This window comes from Euprymna scolopes, chromosome 11 (genome assembly GCF_053919585.1).
Source record: "Euprymna scolopes isolate OS-2025 chromosome 11, ASM5391958v1, whole genome shotgun sequence".
In the NCBI taxonomy this organism is placed as follows: domain Eukaryota; kingdom Metazoa; phylum Mollusca; class Cephalopoda; order Sepiida; family Sepiolidae; genus Euprymna; species Euprymna scolopes.
This window is the reverse complement of record NC_136492.1, coordinates 59,305,200-59,318,649: the sequence shown is the minus strand read 5'-3', so window position 1 is coordinate 59,318,649 and position 13,450 is coordinate 59,305,200. Positions and strand designations below refer to the sequence as shown.

Below are 13,450 nucleotides of genomic sequence, written 5' to 3'. Positions count from 1 at the left end.
TGTATTAACAGGGAAATGACGGTGGCTAAGTGCTTAACAACACTTAGTTGCCAACCTAAGTTAAAATCCAGTTCGTTCCATAGAAACACTAACAGGGATGTTGGCAACCTTCACATGGTCCCTCCTGTAAATACTTTATGTTCTTCTGGAAAACATTGGGGAGACCAATGCCAACAATAATCATCCGTTTCATACAAACTGAATGCACGATGCTTAACTGCATCAACATGCAGAAATTTAAATGCAATATTAACATTTTGTTGCACAAATCCCCACTAAGGATGCTCCCTTGAAATCTGGCCTTTATCAGTTAGATAAGGTAAGACCTCAGCAGCATTTAACCATTTCTAAGATCTGGATAAACAAAATAATATTACCGTTAGGTCTAAATTAAGATGGTGCAACAACGTCTAATCTACACTGCTATATCGAAGCGAAACTTGGCATCCCAAAATCAGTCAAGAGAAGACATTAGAATCAAATGCAGCGATCAAATTACCAACCAACAAGTCAGATTACACAAACCAGCATCAAGATTGACTCAGACAAACCCCCAAGATTTTCATCAGAAAGAATTGCCAAACAAGTGTTCCAATGGACACCTGATGGTAGAAGGGGAGGAAGACCAAAAATGAACTGAAAACAGACACTCAAAAGATTTGATTGCAAAGGAGAGAAACTAGAGGGATAATGTGGGTCTGACTGCAGATCGAAAACAATGGTATATTTTGGCTGCCTGATGCCTCATGAGACTCGTGAGTTCTCAAATCTAAGTAAGTCTAATCAGTTCCATTAGTAATATTGTTGGTTCTTTGGAGGGAGGATGGGTAAAAATACATCTGACAAATTAAAGCAAGCTAAAGAGCAGAATGTAAACAGCATAGAGTCGAGAAAATACAGGCAAATCAGAATCAAGACAAATATTAAAACATCTAAGATGTATAAGTTTAGATTTGATTTCGAAAACTTAGAACCATTTTAGATAACCTACAAGTCCTCTATTGTTGGAGAAAATCAGGTTAAATTTTCTGCAGGGGAAAATATGCTTTGTAATTGATCAAGTCTACAATTAAACATCACTAATTACAAATATATCCCTTTCATGAATGCTATCTAGGAGATTATATTTGAATAATTTCCATGTGTGGATGTGAGGAAAGGGCGTTAAGTCGTCTCCTTTTGTACAGATATAACGTTTTGTTCTTCGCATAATCATCCTTGCTTCTTGTAGATGGACTAGAAAACAGACTGGGGTTTTGATAAGCAACAGAGTTTTTTGTGATTGGAGTTACGTAAAGGACAAATCAATATGTAATAGATATTAACTGCTTCCAAACGAAAATAACAATTATAGAAAAAGGCATAAGATATCTTTAAATCATGAATCTTTATGTAATGATGCTACTTCGACCTGACCGGTCAAAGTGGCACTCATCCTAGGCAGGTTGAATAATTTTCATGGAAGTATTAAATTCACAAGCGATTTCCAGTTGTATGCATATCTCCATCAAGAGATCATTTTTTGTTTTTGCAACTCTTGCAGGGAGGTGTCAACATCCTACATACAGCGGCTGGTATACCCAAATAGTAACCCATCTGGTACTGATCAGGCTCAACGTTGCTCAACTTCAGTGATCCAAGATGAACTGGTGTATTAGCATGATTATACCATATATTTTGTAGTGTTACTCAGTAATAAAGCGCTCAATTATATGTAGTATGTATTCAGAGTTGTTCAGGTTGGAGAGTTCAAGTAAAGAGATAGTTTTTTTTTTTGTTTTTTTTTGCACTTGAAAAGTTTGAAGATATAGGAATTCACTTGAGGCGACAAACCTGCAAATCTCAGGTTAAAGTTGAGTCAATCATACAAGAATCCGTGAAATCGGCAATGAAAGTGCATTACTGCTGCTCTTCCTTAGCTACATCTAGAGTGTTTTTGAACTTTTTCATAGACATCCCAACTTATCAAGGCCCGAAGGTTACTCAAGGATAAGAGTTATTGAGTGTATAATAGTCAAAGGGATAATATAGAAATCGTTAGTAGTGAAAAGTTGGTAGCTTGAATTACCTCCCCTTGAAGTCTTATTTAAAATTAGTCTCGAAAATTAAAAATTCAGTGATATTCATATTTTTATATATATAAAAAAAGCTAAGTACTTTGGGATCGGAAATGAGATGCCATGCCACAACAAAATGACACTTGTCTCGAGGATTAGGAAGGATAAACTTTGTTTAAAAAAATAAATAAACCCATAGTGCAATAGATGAAAGTGCTAAGTTTTAAGTGACGTTCTTATAAAAAGGTTGATGGTCGAATCCTTAATACAGATGATACTAAGATACATGAAAAATTTACTCAAGTTCTACCTGGTCATGGTTGACAGAATGGGAAATCTACCCTCTTCTCAGATTAATTAAAGGGTTCCATTTGAAATTCTGTACAGATTCGCGTTTGACAGGACTAACTTGTTGAACATCGGAGTTTACACTGGATGAAATGTAAGAATATCAAAGATAAAAACAGTAGTCAAAATAATACAAGTTGAATTGAAGTGATGCGTAACATCAAACCTATTAATGCTAGAGAAACTGAGTAGGTGGTTACACTTGCTCAGTGATTGTTCCTTCAGAAAAAAATTTTCTGCGCGACTTGCATATTCCCAGTCTTTATTCCATATGTGATACGCCCTGTACAATAAAGCTTTGAACCAGTCCGTCCATGACTTATATCTTAGTTATTAGATCTTAAAAATTAGGTAGGCGTTTTCTTTCAAATTGGGGAATGCTAGTTTGAAGAAAGAAAAAAAAAAAAAAAAAAAAAAAAAAAAGAAAAGTGATTGAAATTATCAGATAAAATATTAAAATTTTATCTGCAAGTTGATGTATTAGTGCGAATATTAAAAACATCACTCAATAAGTCCCAGGCCTCACAGATGCCGTCCCTGCTAATGAAAATCCATAGGTTTATAAAGGCCTAACTATTAAATGGAAAAATCTAAACTATGGGACTATTACTTCACCAATAAATTAAGTGACGCTACGGTTTCACATTTTACGCTAAATTTTGTATGTTGATAAAGAATCACTTCCTAATAGGAGAAACAATACTGTTGAAGCAAATCAATGGCTTGATAAAGCGTTATTTATTCAGTTGTACAGACGAATGTTGAATGCTCAGATCACCTGTGTTCAGCAGTTGTCTGGAAACATCAAAAGTTCAAACTTGCCTTCTTTGATTCTAAAGTTGTAGGAGAGAAGCGTTAAAGATATCATAGGGCAATGTATTCACCATTTTGCATGAACGTTTGTCAATGAGAAAGCAGTATTCAGAGTAGACTGAACAGATGCAGCACCTATTAAAAAACAAAGTCGAAGATTGTTTGCAATTGTTTCAATACAACAAAAAGTTGAGTTTTTTTTTTTGCATCAATGGATGAAACATGGACCCACCGCTTTATTCTAGATTCAAATCAACAGTCAGCTGCATGGACGACAGCAGGTAAAAGTCGTCCAAAGAAACCGAAGGTGCAAACATAAGCAAAGTTTTGGCCTCTATATTTTGGGATGCACAAGGTATCTTGTTCATCTATTATTCTGTGAATGGAATGACCAATAGCGAATATTATAGAGATTAAGTATTTTCTACAAGACAATACCCCATGTGGTTTGCAAACTACACTTGCACTTCGAAGAATTGCTTTAGCATCCTCCAGATTTACCCCCCCCATCATAAACACACCGACTAGTTGCTTGCAGACCTCAAAAGACTGTTCCAAAGAAAAGAAATTTGGTTCTAATGAAGAAATGATAGCAAAAACGGAGGTGTATTTGGTGGACAATAACAAATCATCTATAATATAAATTTCACCTGTCTGTTTAAATTTATATTCAACAGAGACGACGGATTTTCACGAGATTGGTATAATTTTGAAGCTCAACCCTTTGGACGATTGAAAAATTGGCCCAAACAAAATTCCTTCCTTCACCCTCAATTGCGCACTTTTCTACAAGGAGGGGTCGCTTTTTTTCGCTAATATTTTTTAAAGTCACCCCCTCTTTTTGATCGTCTAGCCTTAATTTAAACCTACATCACTTCTGGTTTGGCGATGGATGAAACAGAAAAGCGTCACATTTCTTTTCATGTTCCTTTCCTCCTTCGCGGTACGGGTTTGAGCCTGCCTGCCTACTACCACTTTTTTGTTTTTGCTCAACACACCTTCAAACACCCGGGTAACGCTGGGCACCCAGGTTAGTTTTATATAAAAGAAAATCAATTATTAGAAGCATTGGAATCTGTATAGCACCTTAGGAGACAATACATCGATGAAAAAAGTCGAAGTTTGTTAAGACTTAGTCAAGTCTGGAACATTTTTCCTAATAGATCACTACTTATCAAATTTCAACAAAATTACCAGTTGGATGACTTACTAGTAACTCGATGGAAAAGGTGTAAAGAGGAATTGACTATCCAAGAGAACAACTCAGCAAGCATTGCTTTATTTTTGTTAAGTAGATATTCTGCATAATTAACAAAAATAAATTATACAATGACTCCTCTCGAAAAGAATTCCAAAATTAATTGATACAACAATCGGTACAGACCCGACAATGGAAGAACACAATATAAAAATGTGGATTTATAAGACCCAAAAAAATCCAACCTTGATTGCCCTTCGGGACCCTTGGTGCAGTGGCTAGAGATGTGGAATATCTACGATTCCAGGTGAGCATTGTCTAAAGGTAGACGTTTCAATCCCACCCAAAGCCGGTCAGGATTAATTGACCAAACTGGTGCGACAACAGCTATGGAAGGCAGTAATTGCTGTAAATGGGAGATTCGACATCCCTATCTCGTGGTGGTTAACCACCTGATTAAGGCCAGATGAATAATTGGCCGAAACATGAAACAACTAGAAGATTAGGATAACAGTCCACAAATAATTAAAAATAAATTATATAATCACTCATCTCAAAAAGAATTCCAAATTAATTCAAGTATTTCTTTATATTAGACTTGAATATAACCATGCTGTATTCAGTTGGGAACCAGACTCCTTGTTCCCAATGGATTTTCTATGAAAGGAATCGTTTATGGAAATTCTGCTTTTGGTAAAGAGAGAAAGGAAAGATTTTACTGGTTATAGTTAGACAAGTTCTTGCGGTGAATGTTTTACAGAGATTGGAGTTCAGCCGAGTACCTACCATAAATATAACGATACAGTAAAGAGAGGTTAGCAACATGTGTGAAAGAGTGAAGAGATATCATTCCCACTAGATGGGAAAGTCGATTTTGCACTGTCAAGGTAAGGGAGAATGCTCTGAGCAACCTCTCGAAGATGTGACAACAGTACTCCATCTTAAAACTTATATGGATCTTACACTAATAGAGGATTGCATCAGGAGAGGTACTTTCTAGAGTGGTGGAATGATCTAACAACCTTAGCAACAGAATTGATACAAGTTTTCCATTTCAGGTTTATGTGAAAGTTAGTCTTAGAAGACTATCAAAGAGGGGGTGGGGACTTTCTTAGGGAGAAGTAAGGATCCGAGCATTGGGAGTAAAAGGGAAACTTATTAAATGAAGTGTTGTATGTGCAAGGAGTTAAAAAAAAAAAAAATGCTCAATCCTAAATCACACAGGAACTAATATACATATTAGCTTATTTGATTACTATACATTATTACTCTACTCATTGCAGGTATCCAAGTTATGTTCGTCTGGTTAACCTACAATCAGACGTGATTGCAGCAAATTATTTCACACGACAAACTAAAATATCCGACCGGCGACCGACATACAACAGCTGTTTGAGAAATATTTCTTATGTTTACTTCGTTGAAAAAAAAAAAAAAAAAAAATTAATGAAAGTATTTATAGAGTTTAGATTTCGACATTTGTTAACGCTGTATAAATTTTATTGCAAAATCGACTATTTCTTGATTTTTTTTGATTTTTTATTTGAATTATCTTTTCAAGAGTGTTAATGCATTTTTTCCTTGAAATGTAGAGAATAGGCAAAACGGGTATTCAACAGGCGAAACAAGTAAAAGAGCTCCCGGAAAACACCGAATAGACACGGCAAAGTAAACAAAATCCCAAAGTAGCAAAAACGAAACAGCACTTGAGTGTAACTGCAACAATTTATTTATTTTATTTATTTTTTACATGGGGAGGTGGGGGATACCCAACTAGTTTTTATTTGTATAATCTAACTACACTAAATAAAATATTTTAGATTTATTAATTTTGTATGTAAACAAGTCGAAACTTTCTTAGTGGGCGTGGTTCAGCATTCTCCCCGCGAGGGGTTTCGAACGTCTACAACATTTGTCATGATACATTGAAAAAAATCAATCTATGCAAAGTCAAAATCGATATCAAATTTTATCAGATTAAACTTTACAAAAAAAAAAAAAAAAAAAAAAAAAAAAATTGATTTATTTTTATTTAATTTTATTAAATATTGCCGCGATCACAATACTGGGACAATTTTTATTTTTATCCCAATACAGAGTGCCCGATACTCCCCCTTAAATCCAACCTTGCCCTTGTGAGGAGGAAAATAAACGGACTGCTTAGTGCTTCTTAGTGTATCAATTGAAAACGCCAAACTCTCGCAAAAGTTGCAGAGTCTCCGCGGAAACTGGACGTTGGAACCCAAACTAAGTTTTTGACAAAAGTACAAACCTCGCCTTTTTTTTTTTTTTTTTTTTCCATTAAATCAAATATAGAATTTTATCAAATCTATTTCAGCTAAGTGTCTTTGAAACAATAACTTGTCAGTCAAAAGTTAACTTTTCAACTAGTCTTAATTTATAAATTAAGGCTAAAGGTTTAATTTTCTTAAACTTTTAGGCAATGGTTTGGAAGAGTGTCACTTTTTTTTATTGCATAGTAAAATATCGATTACCCCCCCCACACACACACACGAAAAAAAATATTAATTTTCATGCACTTTGCCCTAAGTTTCTTATGTTTGATAAAATATATTTCGGCACGACTTTCAAACAAGTTATTTTACGTCAAAATCATAACATGTCTTTAGTAAAAGCATTAATTGGTTTTTATTGTCAATATTAAGACATGAAAGTAAACTAGTATTGCATGCGACCCTTGTATATAAACCATCGCACTCAAGGGGGCTAAACATAGGAATGCCATTTAAAAGAATATTTAAGTTAGTTTAGCCGATAATGCTCAAGAAAAATACAGTTTATTTACTTGCCTCCCCATAATTGCAAAGTTAAGCACAAAAAGGGTTTTTGGAGAAGGGATGAGTCCAATTTCCAAAAGATAAATTCTGAACGAAAAGTCCATAGTCTTATTGTTGACGCCTCACCCCCACCCACTCCCGTACATCAAAGTGCCTAAGACAACAGCCACCTCCCAAACGAAAAAAAAGGTGATAATGTTTGAGAGAATGGCCTCAGATCGGACAGAGCACATTTTAATCCTAGCTTATTAGGATCCGGTAAAAGTCTCAAGAGAGAAAAGTTTAAAAATAATTGAAAAATAAAGTTTTTAAATTAAGTATAAATATTTTTTTAAAAATATTTTAAAAAATGCAACTTTCTAAAAAGATAAATAAATGCATAACTTACTGTTATAAGAACCAGAATTTAAATTCATGGCTGCAAATAATCCTGGATTTTTTAAAAATCCAAATAAATGAAAGAACGGTTGAAAAGAATTGCAGACGAAAAAATGCTGGTCTCTGGCTGTCGCATTGAAAGCCGAGATGCGATATGACAGAACCGGTTTTCTAAAAACTACTACAGTGCCATGCGTTGTGGGTAGCGCACAGGGAGGAAGCGACACGCACGAGTGTGTGTGTGTGTGTGTGTGTATCTATCAAGCTAAACAATTTTTATATATCCATTTAATAATTACCAATCTTTATAGCGCACGCATATACATGAATATTCTCTAGGCACTACAGAAAAATATGCACACTCATGGTTGCAAGTAAATATCAACCCACTCATCGACCAGAACAAGGTTCTCCCTTCTGACGTAACTTTAGTTTTTTTTCTGCTATTTATAAATCCAAAAAGGAGAGAAAAAAAAAAGTGTCAGCCACACTATAAAATAAGGAGTGTTCCCGCTGACGAAAATATTTAATTCTGGGATTTTATAAAAGTTTGAACACTTAAGAAAAAGTTGTATCGAAATCATAGTTTATGACAAGAACTTATCACAATGACAAAGAAAAAAAAGTCAAGAATCGTGCAAATATAGTAACTGATTTTTGTGACAGTAAAAATAGCGTTTTTTTTTTTTTTCAAGTTGAAGTATTTACTGTTTTACAAGGAGCGTCTTCACCAAGAGAAAGAGAGGGAAAAAGAAAGGGAGGTTAAGAGTTTAAGTAAATATTTACTTGTCTCACATCGCTAGTCATATTTACTAGTCAGAAGCAGTGCTATCCCAGCTGATAACATACAAAAAGCTAATTTAACAAATTTGGTTTAGTTTTTGTTTTACGGTATATCAACCTCTCTTCGTTAATGCCAAACAATACATATTTTTTTAACGAATATTAATTTATTCTATACAGTTGAAAATTCACTATTTTATTCATTGTAGGCGAAGCATTGTGGGTGCTTTCTTTTCAAGAAAAAGGAATTCTAATTGAATAGATCAAAAGGATTCGAATCTTCAGTCGTTCGTTCACAACAGTAACCATTGGATCTATCATGTACTATTTTTAATTCGTACAATTAATGGTTTCGAATACAAGATTAAAATTAGGTTTCATGAAAGTAAAAATATGATCAGTTTGCTTATTCACTTTTTTCATGTAGAAATATATAACGGGATTTATTTATGTTCACAAATACACTAAAATATGCAACATGCGTTGAAGAATCTTAGTGAGATTCTAAAAAGATTAAAATTGCGATACGTTTAGGTCTTGTCTGGAAAAATTAGGAGCAGAAAGAAGATTATATCAAATAGAGGCAATCAAGGGTTTGGTAAACATTTTGCCACCTACAGTAAACCTGAAAAGAGGGGAAAAGAAAGCAAGCGATTTAAAAGGCTTGATTATGTGGCTAAAAAAATCTATTAATGGTTGAACACCCAGTCTTCCCATCAGAGTTTACAGGCATTCTGACGATAGTGACTTCTAACAATTATACACAAGGCGTCTCAAAATTGCAAGAAATTCAATTCGATTTTCTACTTAAATGAAAGGAACTAATTTTTTTTTTATACGAGTTCAATCCATCATGTAACCCTAATATTAAATCGCTACTACACCATTGATTGATAGATATGATATATGATCACACTTTCAGATCATGTTATATCATTCCAGAGTCCAGTGGGAACCTAACACTTACATCGGTCATAATTTAAAGCCATTCCAGTTTTGATAATCTATGATCCCATGCCTGTAGTAATTTTTACACAAGACATCTTAAAATCGCAAAAAATTTAGTTTTCTACTTGAATGAGAAGCGCTAAATTTCTATCAATTAAAAAACAAAATTGCAAGAGTCCGTTTCATTTTTTTAGTGGGTGTTACCTTAATGCTAAATAGCTAGTGCCCCATTAATTGACAGACATGATGTATGATCACTTTCAGATCATGTCATAGCCTAGGGGGACCTCTGACACTAACATCGTCAACTTGGTGAGCAGCAGTCAATTTAAAATCATACCCGTTTTCTTTTGATAATCTCTATGATCCCATGTCCGAACTAATCTTTCTATGTCGCTATCTCTTTCTGGATGTGGTACGGCAAAGAAAATTAATCAAGGCATTCTTGAGAGATCATTTATTCAAAGTTCAAGAGAAAAGCAAAGAAGTGGGTGCGAGTATACAGCTCCTTGTTATAACAGTGATTAGAAATAGATTCTAAGATGCTACGCAAACTGGTCTTACATGCTTTTATTCATTCCTCCATCCATGCCACATCGCTTCTGCTATCGTTAACAAGCCAACATTTACCTCCAAATGTTAACTACTTTAATCTCCGCCATCTTGTTTATTTCATAAAAATCTCTACAAACAGTTTCTAGCGATTTCTTAATGACATACCTACCAATAACATTTAATAATCGGATCAATAATTATGTAACAGAGCCGATAGTGCAAATGACCGAGCTTATTCACAATGTGACGTCACAGCTGGGAAAGAAGGAAAAAAAAAATGCCAGACGTGGGAGGACAGAAAAAAGGGTGCCAGCGAAAGATGGACGTGTGGTCTGTAGTGGCGAGACTTAAAAGCCCTTGTCGAGACGGCAGAGTTAACTGCATGGCAGATAAGACGAACAAAGACATTTTACGAGATAAATTCATAATGTACCATGAATATAAAGGTACAATGGGTTAATTTAGAATGTATCATGAATAAATGTCTTTCATTTCAACTAAAGAAAAAGTTGTTAGTTTTCTTGCTACAGTCTCAGACGTGTTGGTTGGGTCAGCTTGTTAAGTAACAACACTAACTGTAACGAAATTATCGTAGACATTAAAGTCCCAACCGATGTCATTTATCTTATTCGTTTTTATTTGTATAGATTATATTGTTCTGCCCACTGGGCGGATATGTGCAGCGATTGAAATGGATTTGCTTCACTGCTCATTTCGTCATGTCATTCCTGTTCGCCAATCGTTGAAGTAGGTTAATGCAGGCCATTTTTTTTTTTTATGTCAGTTTGTCTTTTAAATTTTATTTATTTTAACTAAAAGAATTTCCGCATATAAAGATTAAAAGCGAGTAGTTATAACATTCCGAACTTATACGGATGTCAAACCATTTTAAAATCATGTAGGAAATTCTGAAAGTAGGTCGCTTAGTTCGGAAAGGTGTCAATTTGATAGTTTTATTTTTAGGGCATATCGACATTTTTTTTCGGGTTATGTAATGCTGAATACAGTGATTTGGGAGGAAAAAAAACTCTTTATGCTTTCAGTTTTTCAAATATTTATTCATGGTGTTTGATTTGGAAATTTTTTTTTTCTTTTTTTTTTAGAATATGATTGAGTTTTGTAAAGGGAAAGAAAAGTCTACAGCATCAATGTTTAGTGAATTTTAGGCCAGGAAGCTTAGTGTCTTCTGACCGCCTGATCTGGTAGCATCAGGGGTGGTGGGGGCAATTTGAAGCTAAGTTCTTTGCAGAATTTTTGGCTTTGTTTCATTAAAGACGGTTGAAATAAAGATTTTACATCTGCTCAATAGTCATTCTCCCTGGATTTAATAGGCTAGATATAAGACGTTTTGGGTTTGTTTTACTGTACAGATTTTAAAAAGTTCTCAAAAAGCTGAATAAATAAAATAAATAAATAAGTAAATAAAGTTATATATATATATATATATATATATATATATATATATATATATATATATAACAAATAAGTGTTATTAAAAGGCAAGATAAGTTACTTTTTTTATGTAACTGGATAAGTTTTATTTATTTTATTAGTTAATGATAAAAGGTTTAATCGATTCGAAAAACATGCAGTGTTTATCGGTATATTTGAAAAAGACAAATGGCGGCTAGCTCGCTGTTGAATACGTTAAGTTTGGGAAAAGGAGCACAAACTAAAAAAAAAATATACAAAATATTGTTAGAACCTCACCGAATATATATATTCGGTGAGTAAGTTCCTAAAGGTATTTTGTATAATTTTATAGTTTGGACTCCTTTTCTCAAACTTAACATTCAACAGCGAGCTAGCCATCATTTGTCTTTTTCAAATATACCAATAAACACTGCATGTTTTTCGAATCGATTAAAGATTTTACATTAAATAATAACACTAAAAACTTATCTAGTTAAGTAGAAAAGTAACTTGTTTTGCCTTTGATAACATTTGTTTGTTATATATTTGTTTTTTGACAACTTTTTCGAATCTATGTGTATAGTAAAACAAACCCAACGTTTTAATTTCCTATAACCCATTTACTGTAGTTGTGCACAGTTTTAAAGTCTTTTCGATTTCAGTTCGTCTATTCCATGAATAATATTCACGAATCATTAAAAATGCTGAATAGTTTGATAGATTTTTCTGTTAAAGCTATTAAGATTAAATAAATAGGGAAAAATTACTATTTTATATACAAAATGTGTGGGGGAAAAAAATCATACCTTTCTTTATGTACTACAGTTTCACGTAATGCAATTTAATGTCTGTTCTTAATAGCCAGTACTCTCAGGATCCGATCAATGCATAAAATAGAACCTGACCCAATAGGAAATGAAACTACATCCAATTTTATACACATACAAGTATATCAAAGAAATATCTGAAGAACTTTAAACAAAAATGTTTCTGAATTTAAGATGACGATTGATAATTTACATTATTCGGACTCTTGTTCTCATTTGGTGGTATTTTCACATATATACTCCCATTCAGTTAGCCATGACCGGATAGAAATAATACCAGAGTTCGGCAAGATACACCTTAAGATCGGAGGTTACATCGACTGAAACGTTGTGCGATTAACACTGAAAATAACAGTAATCCAAATAATGCAAAAAAGACTTACCAAAACATGAATTCAGCATCCATAATAAGTTTCAATAATGTTAAGTAGATATGCCAGCTAAGGAATGCTGCAGAAAATAGACTCCAGAAATGTAATTGACATTAAATAATGATTCTTAAGTGCCAATAGTTTTTGGTCATTCACAAATAGGAAAGCAACAAGTCATATCGATTGACCGACACTTAATGCACAGTACAGATGTAAAACAAATGCTAGAGTGGAGTTTATTTTAGCCATGCCAGAAATACTTTTTTTAGAGCAGATATGGTTAACCATTTACTTTATTAAATTATATTAAGAGGCAGAAACACCGAAAGAATAAGAGAGCGAGGTTAAAAAAAAAAAAAAAAAAAAAAAACAATTAGCAAACTAAAAAGGAAACCATTTTTCAAAGTAATCAAATTCCAGATCTAAAAGAGTCCAGATATTTACTTGATTATAAGTAATCAAATTACATTGAAAGTTGATCAGACGAAATACAATCTTCAATGGACAGAGTGGGACAGATTTTACATAATATGCTTAATGGGAGAAAAGAAAAAAAAAAGGAACCCAACATAAAGTAATGCAAAATTGTATGCGCCATTAAAAATGATATTACTAACAGGATTAGCTAACATTGTTTGGAATGCAGTACACCCTTTACAATCTTTCCTTTATGAACATTTTTAAAAGTTTATAATTCCAACTGATTCTCAGTCGATAACTTAGAAATTTACATTTTGTCCCTAACCAAGTAATATCTATTCTAATGCAACACTTCATCTTGTCTGCAGTGAAGAAATTCTAGACAGAGGTAATCTAAATTTTTGTCTCACTCCAGAGTTCGAAGAATTGAATTCCCCTTTTTCCCATTAAAAATGAACTATCTCTGCCTTCGTGGGAAAGAAGGTACTTGATTCCTTAAATGATTCATCATTTGACTAGTCACTAATTTTGTCCAAGGTGA

General features: G+C 33.6%; 1 protein-coding gene across 13 annotated transcripts in view; it reads right to left on the bottom strand.

The window, feature by feature from the left end:
* LOC145287867 (anoctamin-4-like) overlaps positions 1-13,450 on the bottom strand; it is a 746,862-nt gene that overhangs the window by 484,308 nt on the left and 249,104 nt on the right. The window contains exon 1 of one of the 13 annotated variants that reach the window (XM_080135752.1): positions 7,603-7,774. The exons of 10 other annotated variants lie outside the window; for them this stretch is intronic. In XM_080135752.1, the coding sequence (XP_079991878.1) occupies positions 7,603-7,630 (28 nt within the window). In that variant the 5' untranslated portion in view covers positions 7,631-7,774. Of the gene's footprint in view, positions 1-7,602; positions 7,775-13,450 lie in introns of those variants that run through there. 2 more of the 13 variants (XM_080135757.1, XM_080135760.1) reach the window with 2 other exon arrangements.